General features: G+C 59.7%; 1 protein-coding gene across 3 annotated transcripts in view; it reads right to left on the bottom strand.

The window, feature by feature from the left end:
• Positions 1-22457, bottom strand: part of DPP6 (dipeptidyl peptidase like 6) — a 774296-nt gene that overhangs the window by 2256 nt on the left and 749583 nt on the right. For all 3 annotated transcript variants that reach the window (XM_081537115.1, XM_081537116.1, XM_081537117.1), the window contains 8 exons: positions 22050-22148; positions 16008-16077; positions 14049-14243; positions 8694-8748; positions 3285-3396; positions 2136-2194; positions 1456-1528; positions 1296-1369 (listed from right to left, as the gene is read on the bottom strand). In XM_081537115.1, the coding sequence (XP_081393241.1) occupies positions 1296-1369; positions 1456-1528; positions 2136-2194; positions 3285-3396; positions 8694-8748; positions 14049-14243; positions 16008-16077; positions 22050-22148 (737 nt within the window). The remainder of the gene's footprint in view (positions 1-1295; positions 1370-1455; positions 1529-2135; positions 2195-3284; positions 3397-8693; positions 8749-14048; positions 14244-16007; positions 16078-22049; positions 22149-22457) is intronic.

Genomic DNA, 22457 nt, shown 5'->3' with positions numbered 1-22457 from the left:
AGAGATGTCCAATGGAGACGATCATCATCGTCAAATCTAGCTCATTAAGCTTTGTGAGGATTAAACGGCATAAAGGTCCCCTGAAAGGCTCCGAACAAGGCCTGGATCACAAAACGTTGTGCTCAGTCGCGTCCAACGCTTTGTGACCGCGTGGACCGTAGCCCACCAGGCTGCTCCGTCCATGGGATTCCCCAGACAAGAGTACTGGAGTGGGTTGACATTTCCTTCTCCAGAGGGCCTTCCCGACCCAGGGATGGACCCCGGGTCCATCCAGGCATGGCAGGTGGATTCTTTACTGCTGCACCATCAGGGAAGCCCTGGGACACCACGGGGCTGAAAAGATGGCAGCTGATCATTCCCCAAGTGCGATGACACCGGGCACCCTGGACACCGCCCCACTTCCACACGAAGGGCCGGTCCCAGCAGAGATGCAAAGCCAAGTCTCACTGGCCCCAAAGTCTGTGATCTTGCCAGGGTACCAGGCTGCCTCCTGCATGTGAACCCTGTCCTTCTCACGGAGGGTGACACCCACCTTGGTCTCAGTATTTAGGAAGGTGGTCCTTGAGCGAGTGCCTGTGCCTTAAACCTCAAACAGCTTAGAGGGGTACAGAGCAGGAAGCATGTCTCCTCCTCGCCGGGACCTGGGCCCTGGAGTCCTCAGCTGGCCTTGTCACTGTTACAGGCTTGAGCATCTCAGCCGCTCTGTGCCTGCAGCGGTATCCCGGGGGCCTGGGCTGGGCCCCACCTGTATGTGGGGCGTGGCCCACTCCGGCACTCAGAGCTCTGCCGCTGGACCTAGTGGGGCTGCGACGTGTCATACGATACACTCAGCCTTGTAGTGTGAGCTGAGCTCTCTCAGCGGAGCTCAGATGACGCGGGAGCTCTGTGACTCTGTCCTGTGGGGCAGCGCCCCCCCGGGGGCGGGGGGCAGGGCGGGGGCAGTGCTGTTCTAAAGGGCATGAAAGCGGCCCCAGAGCAGAACCGCGCTGCCATTTGTTGTGCTCAGCCGCTCGGTCGTGTCCAGCTCCGCGAGCCCACGGGCTGCAGCACGCCGGGTTTCCCTGCCCTGCACTATCTTCGGAGTTTGCGCAAATTAACACCCACTGAGTCAGCGATGCCATCCAACCATCTCGTCCCCCGTCGTCCCCTCAAGTCCAGCTCATCCCACCCGACGTGTCCCCGACCGCCTCCCAGGACCAGGCCCAGCAGCGAGGCCCTGCGGAGTGGGAGGACCGGGCGCTGTGGCTTCCTCCCTCGGGGGTGGGGAGGGGCTGTGTCTCGGGCCAGCCCTTTACCTGTAAGCTGTAATTAGCCTTTCCCTTAATGAGCTGTGTGATGAGTTCTGCCGTGTGCTGGAAATGGATTTTTTCTGTTAAAAGAAAGAGAACAGGGTCTGTCAGAGCCCGTGACAGCACGGAGGGCGCTGTTCCCCGCGGACCCCGGTCAGGCGCTCACCGTCCGCGGTTGCGTGGATGACCAGGAACTGCTGCCCTTCCAGCGCGGACACCCGGTGTGCCACTTTGGCCATCTGTACGCGGGGAGGGGGGTCAGCACGGGGCCTGGCCGGGTGCTGCAGCGGGCGCTCTCTCCCTGGCCTCCCGGCCTCACCCATTCAGGAAGAGGACGGGGCAGGAGATGACGGGAGGGAGGGATATGGGGGGGGCAGGGAGACAGGGTCCCCTCCCACCCTGGCCGGACCGATGTCCGTGTGCGGCTTTCAGCCCTGAAGCCTCAGCGGCCTCCGGGGCCCCAGGTGAGGAGAGGCCTGGGTGACCTCTGCTCTGAGCCGCTGCGCGGGGACTGGGGGTCAGAGGAGCATCCTGCCCGCCCCCTCCCATCCAGGGCCCTCCCGCTCCCGCAGCAGAAGCGGCCTTGGGGGGCGGAGCCCGTGCATACGCCAGCCTATGGACTCCAGGACAGACTCCACCACCCAAGCCTTCCCTGCTTCCTCCTCTGCCCTCCGGCTCCAGATGGACAGACGTACCTGGGAGAGGGCTCGGTCACCCCGGTTCTCAGGGGTAGGCCCAGGGGCTTTCTCAGAGGGAGCTCTGCTGGGACGTGGGCGGGCAGGGGGCTGAGAGGGGCCGGGGGGAGAAGAGGCTGCCGTCCCAAGCGGCGGCCGTGCCCAGACGTACCTCGTATGCTCGGTTGTCAAGCCCGTGGAGGCCCAGGTACCTCTCAGAAAACGCGGACGCTGCACGGAAGCAGAGGGGAGCGTTAGCCCTTGGCCTCGGCCCCTCGGACTGTGAAATAGCTGGATTAAAGCCCCCAGAAAGCCTTGCTGAATTTGAAAAACACAGAGTATGTCACATGTATTTCACGGGGCGATCATTCTAGGTTATTAAAATCTGGAATTGGGCGAGTTCCTGTATGGTTTTCAGCTGAAATGTGTATTAATTACTTCCCAAAGATGAACGCATCTGCCATGAGCCTCCGGGCGCCAGCCCCTGCTGCTGTGTCCCTGGGCCATCCCCTGAGGTCTGTGGGTGCTGAGCCGGGGCGGGGGAGGCTGCAGCCGTGGGAGCGACGCTGGTCCCTCTGCCCTGAATGGACCTCAGGCCCCAGCAGGGCTCCGCAGACCAGCGAGCAGAGGACCCGGGCCCCCGTCAGCCTGGCTCAGCGCTGGGCAGTTGGGGCTGACAGCTGACCTCCCTGCGGCCCTGACCCGAGTGCCGGCTCTCCGAGCCCACAGAGAAGGCCTGTCCCACACTCAACCCAGCGGTGATGTCACAGAACCACTTGCGTTCGGGAAAAGAGGGTGGCTGACCAAAGGGTGGGGGCGCCGGGAGCCTCGGGCAGGATCAGTGACCACAGAGCCAGGTCCGTGCAGGCAGGGGGCCGGCTCCCACACCTGGGGTCGGATGGTGTAGGGGGGCCCAGGTGTGGGGAGGAGAGAGGGGCGAACACCCCCCGGCTGAGAGAGACACGGCATGGGGCCCCCGCCAGCTGACCCTGGGGCGCAAGCAGAAGGCTGGCGCTGGGGGTGGCATGCAGGGAGCCCCCTTCCGTCCGCTCCCATGACGCCCACGCTGCAGGCAGAACTGCTGGTGGGGTTTCAGCTCCTGGTCTCATGTCGGGGAGGACGGTTCAGGGACAGGGGTGGGTCAACCACTGTCAGAATGAGCGGCTTGGAAACCCCCCGTCCTCCCCTCCAGACCCAGGCTCTGTCTGCCAAGCATCACTGCTGCCCACACCTCCCCAAGGGGTATCAGACCGAGTGCCAGGTGAGGGGGCCCTGCGAAGCGCGTGGGGAGGGCGTGTGCCTGCCTCGTCAGGACCCTCACCGTAGAGCTTGAAATCCGTGATGGGGGAGAGTGCGGAGCCGCAGCTGAAGACTGGAGCCTGGCCGTCGCCCTTGGCCGGGAGGATGTAGGTGCTCAGGTACCCGCCGTAGTCCTGTGGGGGGGGGGGAGACAGACGGGGCGGGGGCGGGGGTCAGCGAGCGAGCCGGAAGACAACGGGGGCTCAGCAGTGCTGCCACGGGGCCCTTTCTTTAAAAAGGTCGACATTAAACATCTCCAAGGGGCGTAAAAAGAGGGAAAGCAAACGCTCCCCAACTAACCACGACATGAGGCGAGTACCCTTCCGGGGCCTCGCGTTCACGAGCCATGAAGGCGGAATATGATGGTCACGGTGGAGTGTGTCCATGGACTAGAGAACCCTGTGTGAGTGTGGGCGACTGTCAAGTCCTTTCAGTCCAGCGTCTCCAGCATACCACTGTTTCCTGCCGTCCCTGTCTACAGACGGGGTCAACCCATTTTCTTTGACTTTTTTTGGCTGTACCAGGTCTTAGCTGTGACCTGTGGGATCTAGCGCCCCGACAAAGGATCAAGCCCAGGCCCCCTGCATTGGGAGTGCGGAGTCTTAGCCACTGGACCGCCAGGGAGATCCCCGCTTTCTGCGATTCTGAGGGAGGGCCCATGAGGAGTCAGCATCAAAGGGCTCGGGCAGAGCTGCCACGATGCCCTGCTCCGGGGCATGCATGGGACAGATGTCCACACGTGTCCTGTACATGGTCAGTCCTTCATTTCCTGTGTCGCCCTTGTTCTGGGGTTGAGACAAAAGACCGCAGCGTGAGCCTCCTGGAGAGAGCAAGCGTGACAGCAGGCCTGCCGTGGGTGCTGGTTGGCCCAGATGTCTTCCTGTTTCTCGAAAGACCCAGAGGGAAGGGGGCACAGATGGGATGCTTGGATGAGCAAAGGTGGGCAGGTGTTAAAGGTGTGGATGTGTGTGCAGGGGTGTGTGTGCTGGGGCGGGAGGGTGGCCTGATATCTATGCCAAACTCACTGTAGAATTAATGGTTTTTGATCAATAACTTTAAGTGTGTTATAACAATGCTCCTTCAGTAAAACAGGACTATCTTTCTGTTAATGATATGAGTCTTCCTGGTTTCTTGCAAATACTATTCATGGTCAATGAAATCGCCAAGCCTTACAGGTCATTTTGCAGCTTGTTTTTTTTTTACCGTTGACTGCCAACAGCAGATGCGGGTGAGCACGTGTTGCATAGGAACGCTGGTGGGAACGCCAAGTGTTACAAACACTGTGGAAGGCAGCTTCGTGGATTCCTTCAAAACCGAACACTCCCTTTTCATACGGTCATACACTCCTTGGTATTTAAGAAGCTGAAAACTTAGATGTCCACAAAAACATGCACATGGATGGTTACAGCCGTTTTATTCGTCTCTGCCACAGAGACTCAGAAGCCACCAAGATGCCCTTCAGTAGGTGAGTGGATAAAGTATGGTGCATTCAGACAGTGATTGTTTGGTACTAGAAAGAAATGAGCTGTGAAGCTACAAAGAGACATGGAGGAACCCTGAATGCACATCGCCAAGTGAGAGAAGCCAATCTGACAAGGGCCCACTCTGTGCGGTCCCAGCGCTGTGACGCGCTGGAGAAAGTGAGCTGCTGTTCAGTCGCTCTGTCGTGTCTGACTCTCTGTGACCCCATGGACTGCACCACGCCAGGCCTCCCTGTCCATCACCAACTCCCGGAGTTCACCCAAACTCATGTCCATCGAGTCGGTGATGCCATCCAGCCATCTCATCCTCTCTCGTCCCTTTCTCCTCCCACCTTCAATCTTTCCCAGAATCAGGGTCTTTTCCATTGAGTCAGCTCTTCCCATCTGGTGGCCAAAGTACTGGTTTCAGCTTCAACATCAGTCCTTCCAATGAATACTCAGAACTGATTTTCTTTCGGATGGACTGACTGGATCTCCTTGCAGTCCACGGGACTCTCAAGAGTCTTCTCCAACACCACAGTTCAAAAGCATCAATGCTTCTGCGCTCAGCCTTCTTTATAGTCCAACTCTCACATCCATACATGACAACTGGAAAAACCATAACTTTGACTACACGGACCTTTGCTGGCAAAATGATGTCTGCTTTTTAATATGCTAGAGAAGGAAATGGCAACCCACTCCAGTATTCTTGCCTGGGAAATCCCATGGACAGAGGAGCCTGGTGGGCTGCAGTCCATGGGGCTGCCAAGCGTCGGACACGACTGAGTGACAGTCCCCAGTACAGCTTTGTCACAGCTTCTCTCCCGAGGAGCAGGCGTCAGGGAAGGGGAGAGGCATGAGCAGCTGGAGCACAGGGACCCTCGGGGCAGTGAGGCTGCCTCGGGCAGCCCTGCAGTCATGGACACATGTCATCGTATTATGTCTGAACCTGCAGAAGGTGCAGCCCCGGGAGTGAGCCCTGGTGTGAACGACGGGTTCTGGGTGATCGTGGCCCGTCAGTGCAGGTTCACCGAGTGTAAAAAGAAAGGGACCACATGGTGGTGATGGCGATGGTGGAGGAGGCTGTGACGCTTGGGAGGAAACCTCTCCAATTTGCTGTGGACCTAAGACCGTGTTAAACAAAGTCTTCTGGAAAAAAAAAAGCGTGGAACACATTTTTCCCGGAGGCCCTCAGGGCCTTCTAGGATCTCAGCGAGCACGTTCTGGGCCCCGGCCCTGTGCTGTCTTTCGGGGTGAGGAGCAGTCCACAGGCAGAGCTGCAGGACACAGCCAGTCTAGGACACCTGCGGCTCCGCTGGGCCCTCCCCGGCTTCATGATGAGCGGGACATGGAGCCTGGGTGAGGCCCAGACTCACTTAGGTGGGCCCGAGAAGGGAATCAGGGGATTTCCCTGGTGCGCCAGCAGTTAAGAAATTGCCTTGCAAATGCAGGGGTGGAGGGTTCCAGCCCTAGTTGGGAGACTAAGATCCCACCTGCCTTGGAGCAACTAAAGCCCAAACTGCAAGTCCCAAGCCTTAGAGCCGTAACTAGAGTCCATGGGCCACGACACAAGATCCCACACACTGTAACTAAGACCTGATGCAGCCAAATTAAAACATACATAAAAAAGGGAGCAAGAGGATAGCATGCCCACCAGCCACAAGGATCAACGGTTTGCTCCTCTGAAGAGACGCGGCCACTGAGTCCATGAGCCTCTATTTGAGGCACTATCCAGAGAGGCCAGGGACCCACTGGGCAGAGTGGCCGAGGAAGGTGACCGGGGGTGGCCTGGAGGGCCAGTGGTCAGCACGCAGTGCGCTCACTGCTGAGGGCACGGGTTCAATCCCTGGTCGGGGAACTAACGTCCCACAAGCCTGCGCAGCGCAGCCATCAATCAACCGAGGAGGGTCCTCGCCCATCTCAGGGTTAGGGTAAGAGCTGCATCCTGAGGGGTGTGCGGGCTCCTGATCGCACAGGCAGGGTCTGCACACAGCCGGCGGGGTCGCCCGCGTGTCCAGGAAGCCTCTCCATGGCTCTGCGACCCTCCACCCGTGCCCGGAGTGGACTCGGGAAGGGGCAGGTGCCCGCCATGGGAAGGGGCCAGCGGGCGGAGGCCAGGCTCCCAGCAGCAGGGGGCACGCTGGAGGGAAATTCCCAGACTGGACAGAGGCTGAGCCGCGCCCAGAGCCTGGTCTTGAGCCATGGTTAGTCTGCTGGGCAGGAACATCTCTGTGGGGTGGGTGGTAGGGCCATCACGGCGAGGTCTGCTGTGGGTCATCCAGCCTCCTCGGAGCCCAGGCTCGGGTGTGGCCCCGGGGCGGGCCCTTTACCACTGCCCCTCCTGGGGTGGGGGGTGCGGCGCTAGGACAGACTGACCTGGGGACTCTGTCCAGGCTCGGGTCCAGCCCCGGGGCGGGCCCTTCACCACTGCCCCTCCTGGGGTGGGGGGTGCGGCGCTAGGACAGACTGACCTGGGGACTCTGTCCAGGCTCGGGTGCGGCCCCGGGGCAGGCCCTTCACCACTGCCCCTCCTGGGGTGGGGGGTGCGGCGCTAGGACAGACTGACCTGGGGACTCTGTCCAGGCTTGGGTCCAGCCCCGGGGCGGGCCCTTCACCACTGCCCCTCCTGGGGTGGGGGGCGCAGGATACATGGCATGCATTCTGGGACCCTCCACGGGGCGGTGTTGCATCTCAGATGCGTGCGGCTCCCGGGCAGCGCTGGGCTCAGAGGTGATGACCCAAGAAGTAGCCCTCTGGTTGGTTACCTGTTCAAACCCCCACCTGCCGTGAGGCCACCCCCAGGCCCCTCTGCAGGGGCTGTTCTCTCAGAGGGAGGACAGTTCTGTGTCTGTCCCTCTGTGCTCTTGCAGTGAGACCAAGAGCCCATGGTCCACGCAGCCTAACCATGGTGGGAAGGGGGCCACGGCAATAGGAGGTGGTCCTCCGGGGACCTGAGGCCCAGTCATGGGCCCCACACCCGGTTCCGGCCCGCAGATGTGGGCCACCCGGGAAGCTTCTCTGGTTTGACAGCTCAGGGTGTGAGTCGCCCCACCCCCTCCCTTCCATGTAAGGGAACCTAGTAAATGAACATGAAAGAAGAAAAGTGAAAATGAAGTCGCTCAGTTGTGTCTGACTCTTTGCAACTTCATGGACGGTAGCCCGCCAGGCTCCTCCATTCATGAAATCTTCCAGGCAAGGATACTGGAGTGGGTTGCCATTTCCTTCTCCAGGGGATGTTCCAGACCCAGGGATCAAACCCGGGTCTCCCGCATTGCAGGTAGACTCTTTATCGTGTGAGCCACCAGGGAAGCCCTTTCAAAATGAGCATGACCCCTGCACATAATGACTTCCCAGGGGGCGGTAGTGGTGAAGAATCTGCCTGCTAATGCAGGAGACAAAAGAGACTGGGTTTGGTCCCTGGGTTGAGAAGATCCCCTGGAGGAGGGCATGTCTACCCACTCCAGTACTCTTGCCTGGAGAATCCCATGGAGAGAGGAGCCTGGGGGGGCTACAGTCCATGGGGTCGCAAAGAATCGGACACGACTGAGCATGCACGCAGATTCAGTACTGCACGTTGCAGGTGGAATCTTTACCAGCCGAGCCATCAGGGAAGCCAGTACTGCTCATGAAGACACAGAAATAGAGACCCCTGCCTCCCCTTGGTTCCTGGCACCACCCTGAGAACCCAGCAGGCTGGTCCTGAAAGCAGTCAGGAGCCTCACGGAGCATGCCCAAGGGATCTGCTTCTTACTGCCTTTCCTTCCAGATGATGTGAGAAGCTCCCGAGGCTGCTCAGATGAAGACCCCCCACACCCCCACACCCCCTGCGCCGGGATGAACATCCAAACTCTCTTTAAACAAGAACCGCTCGCCCGCGGCGGGACCAGAGATGCTCCCTACACATCAGGGTTTGGCCGGGTGATGCAGGCAGGGGCCTGAGCAGGGGTTGCAGACACGAGCCGGCAGCTCACCTTCCCAAACACAGCCACGCGCGTCTTGTCGATGTACGGCTCCTTCAGCATCACCCTGCAAGGCCAGGCAGAGAGGGAGGGGTCAGTGCGGCCTGGACCCCAACCCTGGGGGCTGGAGCCGGGCTTTCCCGCCCTTTTCAAAGATGAAAGCCCCCTCTTAGAGGAAGTACTGAGACTCTAGCGGTTGGCCACGCCTATGCAGTGCATCAGACGCCCACGTGAAGAACTCGAGGCTCCTGTGCGTCGCCGTGGGGCGGCTGGGCGTGTAGGTTGAGAACCAGGAACTCGCAGCAGCGCAGACCATGCTGGAGACTCGTGGGCCCGGCTGGGTCCCGTCTCCGCCACAGTCACCCCTCGCTTGGACCACGTGAGCCTTAGGCTCAGGGAGGAGCTCTGAGGTCCGTGGGGAAGGGCTCTCCGGGGTGACTTGGCTTGAGTCGGGGCACTGGGCCCTCCACCTGGGCGCCCTCGTCCCCAGATCCTGGGAGGGTCCTTGTCATGGGCCTGTCAGGGGCAGCATTTTCCCACCTTGAGCCTCCTGGCAGGGCTCTGCCTTGGACGTGCCCAGCTTGGTGCCTGGGGGTGCTGCCCGGATCCTGCCTCGTCCCTACCCGCATCTCTCTGCTGTCCCCCAGGGCCCCTCATTTCCCCCACGAAGTGGCTGGAATCGTCCTGGTTTCTGGACCCTCATTCAGCAGCAGGAGTCCTTCCAGGAGTCTATCTGCTGCTTCTGTCCACTTGTTGCCACTGTGAAGCCTCCCTCCCCTGCTTCCCATCACCCCTTTCCAGGGATTGCCCGTGGCTATTTTCTTGTGTCTGCTTGCTGGAGCCGCCCCGTCACTTCTGACTGCCCTTCTCAGTCTGGGGGTCTCTAAAGCTCCCGAGCCTGGGCCCCAAGAGTGCACGGTCCTTCTCCAGTTGACTCTCCAAGGGCCCCCACGCCCTGGACCCGGCCAGCCCTTCATGGTTAGAGCAGCGCTTCTACGGTGATGTGGGAAGCCCACGGACCCCCGTTCCTGGGGTGGGCGGGAGAGTCCAGAGAGCAGCAGCAGCTGCTCTGACTTGTTGCCGTGATACGGATTCGGGTGACTTCTGTGCCCTCGGTACAGTCAGCCTTCTGCAGTCACGGGCTTCACATGCACAGATTCAACCAAATGCTTGTTGAAAATATTAAGGAAGAAACCCAGGGAGTTCCAAAAAGCAAAACTTGGATTTGCCACACTCTGACAACTATCTATACAGCATTTACATTGTATTGACAACCCCTCCCCCCAAAAAAGATACCCAGAAAAATTCAGGAATCCAGAAGGAACAGAGATAAGACAGTAAACAGAAGAAAACCATCACTAACATATCTAGAAAGAGAAGAAATACTGAACCAATAAGACAAGAAGACTTTGCTCCTGGGTGAAGAGAGAAGGTTATGGAGTTTGAAGTGTCATGCCTGACAATAAACATTAAGGGAAAGGCTGGAAAATAGGAGATAAAGGGATGTTGAGAATAAACCCAGAAGCACCAAAACCAGCACAATAAAAGCTCCAGAAAGAAACAGCAGAGAAAGGAGAAGTCAGCGGCTCACTACAGGGAAAACTGTCCGCGGACAAAGAACAATTAGTCTCCGGGCTGAAAAGTCCCACACCGAGAGCTGACGTCTCAGCATGCCAGGAGTGAAGAGGCCCTTCTCCTGGAAGGGAGCAATAGGCCGTCTCTGAGGGTCAGCAAACAGGAAGATCAGCAAACGTTTCTCACTAGCAATACTGGATGGTGGACGATTCCAGGGCCTTCTAGATAGAGGTTAGTTTCTATGTAGATTTGACATCTAGATAAACAATAACCTCAAATGTGGGAATAGAATAAAGACATTTTGTGATGTTTTCTAGATTCACGAAGGATAAAGTAAATAAAAAGGGGGGTATATATCTGTCGTTCTTTGGCACGAGACCTGGGGTGCGTGCAAAGCACCCAACAAAGGGAAATTGTTACAGGGCAACAAGGGTAACCCTGCAGACACTTGGTCCAGATGGAGCAGGAGAAAGGGGGCTGCACCTTGAGAAAAGAGCGTTGGAATCGACGGGTTATTAGCAGGTGGGATGAACTGATGCTCTCAAACTGTGGTCCCAGCGAAGACTCTAGAGGGTCCCTTGGACGTCAAGGAGATCCAACCAGTCCATCCTAAAGGAAACCAACCCTGAATATTCACTGGAGGGACCGATGCTGAAGCTCCAATACTCTGGCCATCTGATGCCAAGAACTGACTCATTGGAAAAGACGCTGATGCTGGGAAAGACTGAGGGCGGGAGAAGGGGACGACAGAGGGTGAGATGGTTGGATGGCATCTCCGACTCAATGGACATGAGTTTGAGCAAGCTCCAGGAGACGGTGAAGGTATCCAAGTGAAAGACAAAGCTACACTCCAGGAAAAACTAAATGATGTGACAGAAAGCAGGGTATGAGACCCCACGGGGTCTGCAGTCAGCACCATTGACACAGTGATCCTGCACCTCTGATGGCTCTGACTCACATCTGTACACGACTGCTGGAAAGACCATTTGACCTTTGTCGGCAACATGATGTCTTTGCTTTTTAATACACCGTCTGGGTTTGTCATAGCTTTCTGTTATTCCTCTCTCCTTAAATCACCCTGTTTGAATGTCTCCTGCCAGGACTCTCACCTGCAAAACTCGCTACACCGCTACCAGGATCTCGGTTCTGAAGATGAACGTGACTTTGCCGTCTCCTGGCTGAAAACCCTCTGTGGGGACGCTGCTGCTTGGAGAGCAGGTGGCAGCTCGGAGGACGGGAGGGGAGGCGCCCAGTCCAGCCGCTCACCTCTCCCCGCACCCCCGGCCTACACGCCACGTGGTGCTCACGGGCGCTGAGCGGGCTGCACCCCTGCGTCACCTCGACCTTCGCTCACAGTGTTTTTCGTGTGGAACGTGCACCTCTCATTTCCTGCGGACACGTCCTTATTTATTAATCCTCTGAGGTGAGGTCCTGGCCGGAAGCCATCTCCTTGCAGGAGCGCCCCCGGGCAAGGCTGTGCTCCCACTGGTGCCCGGAGCACCCGTTCACATGCCCAGCTCCTCCTCCGTGGAAGGGGAGACCCGCTGGGCTCCAGGACAGATGCAGGGGTGGAGGAGGTCGGGAGAGCCCCCAGGGATGGGATCCCTGGGAAGTCAGTGTCAGGGACTGGCCTTATGGTTCCTTAAACTGAGAAAACTGGGCTATGTCTTTCTAATGAGAATACAGACCCAGATCCTAAGAGAGCTGAGTAAGTTTCCCACGGCTCCAGGCACATGGGGAGCAGCCTCCCGAGGTCCATTTGGCTGGTGTGGTTTGTACTCCTGACCCCCGAAGCCTCAGTGGCTTAAGAATTGGCCATTTTTTTTCTATTTTACTATTATTTTCCTGGAACCGGTTCTGCCTTGTTTTTGAACAGATGGCCAATCAGTCCCTTATTTTTGGAAACACCGTGGGTGTGAAACAGCCGTGCGCCCTCTGTCTCTGCTCAGAGGGGGGCGGCCAGGCTAGCCAAGCCAGCCGGCGGGGTGCCTGAAGGACGCTGCGTCCTCCGCCGAGGCCTCTGGGCTTTGGGGGGGGTCAGACCAGGGGAGGTGAGGACAGGAGGCAGGTGGGGAAGGACAGGAAGAGGGGGCTCAGGGGAAGAGGGCTCCGCCGTCGCCCTGTCACAGCCGTCCTCCCCCGGAGCCCAGCCCGGGCCCTCACACTTCTCCCCTGGAGACACTGCGGCACCAGTGCCGACCGGGCGCCAACTGCTCCTCCTCCTCCCAGGCTGGCTGAGCTGTCACTCGCCTTTCCTTCCTCTGCCCAGCTCTCTGGGTCTCGGGAGTCGGGGGTGCTGCCCTACTGCTCTGGTGGGTGATGGTTCTGGGCTCCTGGGGAGGCTTCTCCCTTCCCTTCTGAAAGTTTCTGTAGGTGGATCAATGTACTGAAGGCAGGTGCTCTGGCAGCCATCCTGTGAGCATGAGGAGCAGAGTTTCAGCAGTGCTCAGTGCTTGGCTGAGATGAGAACTGGAGTGAGCCAGGCCTGAGGCAGACCCTCATCACCGGGTCTCCAACCAATGGACTTGATGCCTGATGTCCATCTGGACTCCAGAGCCAATACAGTGCTGTGTCAGTAAAGCACGTTTGATGCTGTGTGTATTTGATGATGTGTGTGTTTGTGTGTGCTGTTGATTTTCAGGCAAAAGTATGGTGATGGATGCACCTTCCCAGACTCTTGGGTCCTCAGCCATCTCTCCTGCCCCTATTTTCTGCCTGTAGCATGTGTAGGTCTGGCTGCATGGCCTGTCTCTCTTCACCAGCTCACAACTCCCTTGAGGAGAGGATGCCATTCACCCACTCACTCATGGTTTCATCCACTTAATACTTACTTACTGACTACATATCACATGTACATACACATCATACGTATGCACACATCACATGCCATCAATCTTTCTAAAAACAAGAGAGAAAATGTTCTGAAAAGTGAGGAGAGTGAAATCCTTTAAACCTTCAAAGTGCAGTCGTGATGACAGATGGGCTGGGATGTCATGCTGTCTTACAGCCCTTCAGTCAGCAAACACTGATCCACCTGGGCGCTATGTCACACTCTCCGAGGCCCAGGGTCCAACACTGCACACCTGGATCTCAAGGAGGATGACCGCCGTGCCCACGCCCTTCCTGTCCCTGCAGCACCTGAGTCTGTGCATCTAACGCCTCTCCCAGGTGAAGTCTGCCGCGTGTGCGGTAAACTGGGAAAACCCCACCTTGACCGACGTGCCCGCAGGCCAGTGAGCGGCACAGGTCCCTGACGGCTCTCACTCCGGGCCGACAATAACATCCAGTCAACACCTTTGAGCCTCAGCCCCTCTGTCCCCAGATACTCTACCAGCCCTGCCTCTGCGAGCAGGACGTGGCAGAGCCAAGGGACAAAACGTGCGGAGCGGGGCTGCCAACCTGCCTGCTGCAGTCAGAGAGGTCCCTTCTCAGGAAGGAGGTGACTGACTACATGGCTCACCTTCTCTCTCCCCCTCCCTGCCCTTCCCCCATGACCAGTAGCCAAGGTCTGTGACCACAGCACTGGGAACCCACAAAGACCCACATCACGGTCTCTGCACCTTGCTGCAATCTGCAAAGCGGACAGGCCACCAGCCATGCAATGACTAGGATCCTGGCCTTTGGGAGCATACTGCTAGCAGGAATTCACTGGGGAATCACCAGAGACTTCTGGGGGTACCAGCAAAGCGCAGGCAGAACGTGTGCACCCACAGGAAACAGGACCACGACGCATCCCAGGAAGAGATGCGATGCTCCCCCGCCCCGTTCCAACGGCGCCGCCGGGGTGCTCACCGCACGGCCTCCATCTGGTCCTTCTCCTCCAGGGAGCCCAGCCTCCGCCTCACCTCGTGCAGCAGCCTGGTGCCCTGGAAGCCGCTGCCGCGGCCGTCGCACTTCACCACCACGGCCCCATGGCTGCTCACCATCACCGTCTCCCAGCTCACCGCAAACTTCTCGGCCACGCTCTGGCTCCCCGGGGTGCCGTCCCTGGAAGAGACAGGCCATGCCTGGGCACGCGGCCGGGGGGCGGGGGTGCGGCGACAGGTCCTGCAGACTCGGGAGCCCGGGGATGCTCTCCTGGAGCGGGGCTTGCCCCCACGCCTGGCTCCACACGTCTGCACCCCCCAGCATGAGGGTGCTGAAGGGCCCGTTCTTGAGGCGAGACCCTGAACATCCCTCCCCTTCCCCTCCTGCTTGGGCCCCCACTACGGCCTGCCTCTCCCGTCCTTTCTGGGCGGGTTCCCACGCTGCCCGCTTGGCCCCCATCACGTGAGTGACCACGCTGTGGTGCTCCTTCTGGTGGCCCCTGGTTTGAGGGAATTAGGGGGCCAACTTGGTGGCTCAGACAGTAAAGAACCTGCCTACAATGCAGGAGATCCAGGTTCCATTCCTGCGTCGGGAAGATCCCCTAGAGAAGAAAATGGCAACCCACTCCAGGATTTTTGCCTGGAGAATTCCATGTGTGTGCATGTGCTGTGTGTGTGTGTGCTATGTGTACTGGCGTGTGTATGTGAACATGTGGGTGTGTATGTGCTGTTGTGTGTTATGTCCATTTGTGTGGTGTGTATGTGTATCTGTGTGTATGTGTATGTGTGTATGTCCGTATGTATGTGTATGTGTGTGTCTGTGTACACGTGCATGTGTGTATGTCTGTGTCTCTGTGTATGTGTGTCTGTATATACGTGTATGAGTGTATGTCTGTATATATGTGTCTCTGTGTCTGTGTATATGTGTATGTCTGTATATATATGTGTATGTGTGTGTCTGTATACATGTGTATGTTTGTATATATGTGTTGTGTCTGTGTATATGTGTATGTATGTCTGTATATATGTGTTGTGTCTGTGTATATGTGTATGTATGTCTGTATATATGTGTTGTGTCTGTGTATATGTGTGTGTATGTATGTTTGTATATATGTGTCTATGTGTTGTTGTGTCTGTGTATATGTGTATGTATGTCTGTGTGTGTGTGTGTGTGTCCATATATATGTGTATGTGTGTCTGCTTGCTGGTGAAGTGTCCAGACAGTGAGGAGCATGTGTTAGTGACAAGCTGGGCAGGACCGTGTGTCTAGCTGGGCGTCTTCGGGTGCAGCCTTGTCACTGAGGGCCTGGCTGGATGCCAGGGGTGATGCACAGGGCTGGCAGGCTCTGGGCGCCTTCCTGGGTGGTGACGTCACTGAGGTTCCTGGCGAAGCCCCAGTGCAGGCCCTCCCCTGGCCCTTTCTTCCCAGAGCCTCCCTCGCCCCACGGCCCCGTGCACACCGGAGCCCGTGTCAAGACGCACACCGTCAGAGGGGCTTGCAAGGCTCTGGAAAGGGGTTCTCGAAATCTGAACCAGAGGCTTGCCAGTTAGCAGGGGGCAGATCTGAAATCGTCCTGTGGGTGAACACTTGGTGTTCAAGGCTCCTGGGGCAGGAGGGGCTACTGGCCCCTGCGAGCCCCTGCCAGGCCCACCTCGTTTCCTGGGGGCCCCGGGCCCTGCCCTGTGAGGTCAGACTCCCAGTCAGCTTTCCCGCCGTCCCTGGGCCGCTGAGCCGCCACGGCACCTCAGCCGTGGGACGTGACTCAGCACCGTGTTCAGTATCGTGAGCCCCCCGAGGCTGACGGGGCCCTGCTTTCCTTTAACAGCCAGGGTCACCGGTAGTGACAGACAGGGGGCTCAAATTGCTACTGAGTTGAGTTTGCAGCGGGACCGGGCCCCCCTTCCCACCTTCTTGAGAGTTTGGCCCTCTCCCCGGGATACTTACAGCACCAGGAGCAAGGGGTAGTGGGTGGTGTCGGTGAAGGTCGCCGGCTTGAGGATCTGAACGGGCAGCTCTAGGCAGAAACAGAACGCAGGGCCGCACCTTAGGGGCCAGGAAGTGTGGCCGGGAAGGGAGGGGCGGGATGGGCCCCCAAGGGCCTGGGAGACAGGCCCTCGGAGGGGCAAGGCCGGTCCTCCACAGACAGGGCGACTCCAGCTCCCTCTGGACTTGGACAAAGCACCCAGTCAGTCTCCTTGAGGCGGAGTTTCTTCTACTGAGGGCTTCCCTGTGGCTCAGACGGTAAAAAATCTGCTTGCAATGCAGGAGATCTGGGTTTGATCCCTGGGTGGGGAAGATCCCCTGGAGAAGAGAATGGCAACCCACTCCAGTCTTTTTGCCCTGAGAATCCCATGGACAGAGGAGCCTGGCCGGCTACAGTCTATGGGGTTGCCAAGAGTTGGACATGACTGAGCGATGTACACTTTTCTCCACCTGAGGCTTAATGGAAATCTTGTGCAGAGGAACATGTGGACAGACAGAAATGCCTGGACCACCGTGAGCTGAGTGCTTGCTAACAGCAGAATTCCAGCCCCAGGGGGAGCTTGCGCTCTCTGTCACGAGGGACTGTGGCAACAAACAGGGAAGTGGGGAAGGACGCTGGGGAGTGGTGGTGGGGATGCCGGGAGGCAGAGACTCGGTGGGGAGCGGGTGGTGAGGCGGGGCAGAGCCCAGAGGGAGAGCTGGAGGTGGGGGGGCCCTCAGTGTTCACGGGCTGGAGCTGGGCGGGCCCGGGTACCCGTGGAGCCAGCAGGAGGGAGCCGGTGTGGCCGTGGGTCCTGTGGCCAAAGCCCTTCGGACGTCGCCCCTGGCCACCAGGATGCGGTCAGGGAGGGAGACGGGCGTGTCCCTCACTGCTGTCTGTGTCTTTCCCAGAAACGAACCTTCCTGCCCCAGTTAGAAGTTGTTCATTGACATTAACTACAGCCCAGATCACAACTAAACTGGAATGGGTGTCTTTCCCCGCGCACAGTCATTATACCAATAGATACATCCTAGGCTGGAGGGTTGGCTTAGCAGCAGGCTCTGACCCGGGTCTCATTACTGATTCCGGCTGAATGTTAATGGCTTGCAAATTAGATCAATGGCCCAGGGACCTGGGGACTTTATCACTGAAATATCCATAAAACATGGTCTGGGCTGCTTTCTGCCGCTGATAAGGCCACGGGCAGGCTTTGGCCACCAGGGGCCGGAATTCATTCGGAGAGCGTTCCCAGAGGTGGGCGGCTTCCCCAAGGACGGCCTTAGCCTCCAGTAGCATTCAACGACAGACAAAATAAAAACAGGCAGCAGGGCGACCGCGTTCGGGTTTGCTAGGACCCCCAAGGGGTGCTGTGTGGAGCCGGCCCGCACACGCTGTGCCCTGTCTCCCTGAGCAGCTGCAAGGAAAGACCTCACCCTGAGGAAACCTCGGGCGCTGGCGGAGGAGGCAGGGGTCGGCTCTTTGATTCTCAAGCCCCTTCTCTGCGTTTTTTGGAGGAGGGGATGGCAAGCACCACTCTGGGCTCTGGGGTGTGGGAACCGTTCCTGTGAGAGCCCGTGAGCCCGCACGGATGGAGGAGCAGGAGGAGGGCCTGGGCTAGGAGATGAGGGGGGTCTAGACAAGAAGGGGATCTGGCCTCCAGGTAACCAACTTGGAGAAAACTGGCTGAGAGGAGGGGCGGGCGGGGCAGGAGGCTGAGGTCTGAGCAGGGAGGCTGGCCGGCCTCAGAGGGCGCGGCCTGTGCTGTCCTGGGGCCCCTGAGAGGCCCCAGATGGACTGGAAGGCCTGCCATCACCCTAAGCCTCCCATTTTCATTCTGCTCGGGCCCTGCACATGACGGGGCCTGCCTGAGGTCTGCGTGGAGAGAGAGAGGCAGCGGGGAGGGGCAGACCTGTGGAGGTCGCCTGCTCGCTTATCCATCCACCCTTCCATCCCTCCATCAATCTAAGGTCATCTTGTGTGTTTGCCTTGGTTCTTCCTTACAAAAGGAAAGCAGGAAGATGAATACCCAGTTAATGAGAGGGTGCTTGTGAACATAGCTCTGTCCTGAGTGACAGACGCTGCATGACAGTTTGGGCCGGTCACGGCCGCCCTCCCTGGGGGCAGCCTAGACTTCCCTTCCCCCCTTCCTGGAGATATGGAGGCTCCACCCTGAGCTGTCAGACTCAGGCAGGGCAGGGGTGGGACCCGAGGCAGATAGGACCTGCGTACAGGCTTCAGGGCAATGGGGGCAGGTTTCAGGCCCGTCCCACGTAGGGGTGCCTGCCCCGTCCCTGTGAACCGCACACAGACCCTGCAGGGGGCTGCCTGCGTCTCTTCTCCTTCTGTTAAGAGCCTCGACTCCTGGGGTCTCAGGAGCCTCATTTTTGGCCCGGACTCCCGCCCTTCCTGCCACTTGCTTTCTGTTCTGTGGTTCCCCACACCCTGATGACAGCATCTGTGGGCTGCCCTGCTCTCCCGTCCCCTTTCTGACTGATGGCCTCTCTCCCGCTTGGGATTGGATGTGTCCCCTGGACACACAAGGCTGCCTGCGCTTCCAGGGCCGAGCGTGTCCTGCCGGGATCCGCAAACATTTCAGAGACGTTGAGGGAAATCCAGATGCAGAGAGACAGTGGCGTGGCCCTGGCCCCGTGGGCAGAGATGTCCCTGCCGGGCGTGACCACAGCTTCCACTCACATTCCTCCTGGGTTGGTTTCTTTTCCATCAGCCCCTGACAGAGTGAGCACTCACGGGGCCAGAGCAACCGAGCTGCCCATGGGCCTGGGGAGAGGTCACTGCCGCCGCTCAGTCTCTCCCCCTGCACACTTCTCCTCCCTGCACCCCTCCCCCCTGCACCTCTCCCCCCCGTATCTCTCCCCCCTGTACCTCTCCCCCGTATCTCTCCCCCCTGTACCTCTCCCCCGTATCTCTCCCCCCTGCACCTCTCCCCCCTGCACCTCTCCCCCCGTGCCTCTCCCCCATATCTCTCCCCCCTGCACCTCTCCCCCCCGTATCTCTCCCCCCTGCACCTCTCCCCCTGCACCTCTCCCCCCGTATCTCTCCCCCCTGCACCTCTCCCCCTGCACCTCTCCCCCCGTATCTCTTCCCCCTGCACCTCTCCCCCTGCACCTCTCCCCCCGTATCTCTCCCCCCTGCACCTCTCCCCCCCGTGCCTCTCCCCCATATCTCTCCTCCCTGCACCTCTCCCCCATCTCTCCCCCCTGCACCTCTCCCCCCCGCACCTCTCCCCCCTGCACCTCTCCCCCCGTATCTCTCCCCCCTGCATCTCCTCCCATATCTCTCCCCCTGCACCTCCCCCCCATATCTCTCCCCCTTGCACCTCTCCCCCATGTCTCTCCCCCCTGCACCTTTCTCCCCCTTGCACCTCTCCCCCATGTCTCTCCCCCCTGCACCTTTCTCCCCCTTGCACCTCTCCCCCATGTCTCTCCCCCCTGCACCTCCCCCCCATCTCTCCCCCCTGCACCTCTCCCCCCTGCACCTCTCCCCCCTGTATCTCTCCCCCCTGCACCTCTCCCCCCGTATCTCTCCCCCCTGCACCTCTCCCCCCCTGTGCCTCTCCCCCATATCTCTCCTCCCTGCACCTCTCCCCCATCTCTCCCCCCTGCACCTCTCCCCCCCGCACCTCTCCCCCCTGCACCTCTCCCCCCTGCATCTCCTCCCATATCTCTCCCCCTGCACCTCCCCCCCATATCTCTCCCCCTTGCACCTCTCCCCCATGTCTCTCCCCCCTGCACCTTTCTCCCCCTTGCACCTCTCCCCCATGTCTCTCCCCCCTGCACCTTTCTCCCCCTTGCACCTCTCCCCCATGTCTCTCCCCCCTGCACCTCCCCCCCATCTCTCCCCCCTGCACCTCTCCCCCCTGCACCTCTCCCCCCCGTATCTCTCCCCCCTGCATCTCCTCCCATATCTCTCCCCCTGCACCTCCCCCCATATCTCTCCCCCCTGCACCTCTCCCCCCCGTATCTCTCCCCCCTGCACCTCTCCCCCCTGCATCTCCTCCCATATCTCTCCCCCTGCACCTCCCCCCATATCTCTCCCCCCTGCACCTCTCCCCCCCGTATCTCTCCCCCCTGCACCTCTCCCCCCTGCATCTCCTCCCATATCTCTCCCCCTGCACCTCCCCCCATATCTCTCCCCCCTGCACCTCTCCCCCCCGTATCTCTCCCCCCTGCACCTCTCCCCCATGTCTCTCCCCCCTGCACCTCTCCCCCCTGCACCTCTCCCCCATCTCTCCCCCCTGCACCTCCCCCCCCGCACCTCTCCCCCCTGCACCTCTCCCCCCCGTATCTCTCCCCCCGCACCTCTCCCCCCTGCACCTCTCCCCCCCATATCTCTCCCCCTGCACCTCTCCCCCCTGCACCTCCCCCCCATATCTCTCCCCCCTGCACCTCTCCCCCTGCACCTCTCCCCCCTGCACCTCCCCCCCATATCTCTCCCCCCTGCACCTCCCCCCATATCTCTCCCCCTTGCACCTCTCCCCCCATATCTCTCCCCCTGCACCTCCCCCCATATCTCTCCCCCTGCACCTCTCCCCCCGTATCTCTCTCCCCTGCACCTCCCCCCCCATATCTCTCCCCCCTGCACCTCCCCCCCCCCGCACCTCTAGCAGTGATTAGGAAGCTTCCAGTACCATGTGACTCGGTGCGCCCAACAACAGGACGCGGGTGAAGGAGATGACGGGTGAGGTCCCCACGTGGGGACAGCCCTGAGGCTGGAACCACCGGTCAGCCTCCTCACTCTGCCACACCCTGGATGGACGCCCCCTCTGTCTCTGCCCACCGAAAGCGACGCCAGGAGCCCCTTCACAGCCCGCCTTCCTGAGATGTTCCACGGGACCCCAGTCCCCTTCCCGGCTCTCCCTGGAGCCCCTGGGCCCTGCCTTCCTGCTCTGAAGGACTTGGCTTCATGGGATGTGCAGTCTGGGCGGGAGATGGATTGTGCTCCGTGGGCAAAGCCTTGGTTCCTGCCCTCAGGGGCTCACAGGCCGGCAGGCGGCCAGGTCCCACCTGACAGATGCTTAACAAGACTCCAGGGCTCACGGGCCCCAGTGACGAGCCACTGCCCCACTGAAGGGAAAGGGCAGATGACAAGGAGCTCCCAGACGCCATCTGGGTAGACAGACACAGGCTCCGGCTACCCAGCCTCCACCACTCCAGGGCCTGCATTCAGGCATCACTCCCTCCATCCATCCCTGGCGACCTTCGGAGATGAAGTCTGTTCCCTGACCACAGAGACGATGGGCAGATGGTACCCCGATGGGTGACTCAAAGATGACTTCGAGCTTTGGGGTCTAAATGACCTGAAACCAGTCCACACACTAAGGATGTCATCCCCAACGCAGGACAGCATGGAGGGACACAGTGCTGAGGGGAGTGGAGGTTCCCCAGGGCGGATGCCCAGCGGGCGGTGGGGCCCGGGGCCGGGTGAGCGGGGGACCGTGTGCAGAGGTGATGAAGCTGCTAGGACCCCGCTTCCCACCTGTAGCTTGGGTCCCATCCAGCTGGGGCCCCGGGGCTCTCGGGGGTGCCCGCCGCAGAACAGGCTCTCACAGAAGCCCACTGAAGGACTGAATGGAAAGTTCAGAGGGAGGAGGACACGGGCCAAGGAAGGGCGCTGATGGTCTCCGGCCGCCCCGGACACCAACCCCTCGCTGTGGGTCTCCAGCTGCGAGGATGCCCCTCAGCCCGTGAACGACTCGGAGAGGTGAGATGACAAAGCAGTAAGGGCAGCGATGGCACAGAAAGGCAACGTCCAGGGGGAGCCTCTGCCCTGGGTGGTGTCCAGGCCTGCTCTCCGCCAGGGAGAGAGTTTCCATCCGGGACCACGTCTAAACTGTCGGCCTCCGGGGGACAGAAATCAGCACTCCTGTTTATTTCTGTCTGGCCCAGAGCGAGCGGCTTGGCTGGGCCCCCCGGCTGGTGAAGGGCAGCCTCTCCCCTTCCCCCACCCCCCCAGCGGCACAGCAATCGCGGGGGAGCAGAGGCTGGTCCTCCCGAAGCACTCACTGTAGTCATCGGTCTCGATTTCCCTGTACTCCACCTTCGGCATCTGCCGCTCGCTTACGGCTTTCTGTACATGCTCGTTTCTCTCTAGATCAAACATTTCTGAAACAGAGAGAAAGATGACGCGTTCAGATTCAGTCCCCGCTCACGGACGCCCTGGGTTTCACATGCCTCCTGACTCCTGTGTTGGAGGGCAGGATCATGCTTCCATGGTGGGAGCCAAGAGCCGCAGATGTTAGATCCCAAGCTCAGGTCACAGGACAGGGGCGAGTCCAGGTCAGCCCGGGGTCTCCGGGCGGGTGGCGGGTTCCTCCACCGTGCCCGGCGCCCCTGCCCGCGACACTCACGCTCCACGGTATTTCTCACATACAGGGATCATTTCGGGGGTGTGGCTGGTCTCAGGACTGCTGG

Source organism: Giraffa tippelskirchi, chromosome 10 (assembly GCF_054371585.1).
Source record: "Giraffa tippelskirchi isolate mGirTip1 chromosome 10, T2T-mGirTip1v1.2.pri, whole genome shotgun sequence".
Taxonomy (NCBI): Eukaryota; Metazoa; Chordata; class Mammalia; order Artiodactyla; family Giraffidae; genus Giraffa; species Giraffa tippelskirchi.
The sequence above is the reverse complement of the archived record's forward strand: the minus strand, read 5'-3'. Positions and strand labels throughout refer to the sequence as shown.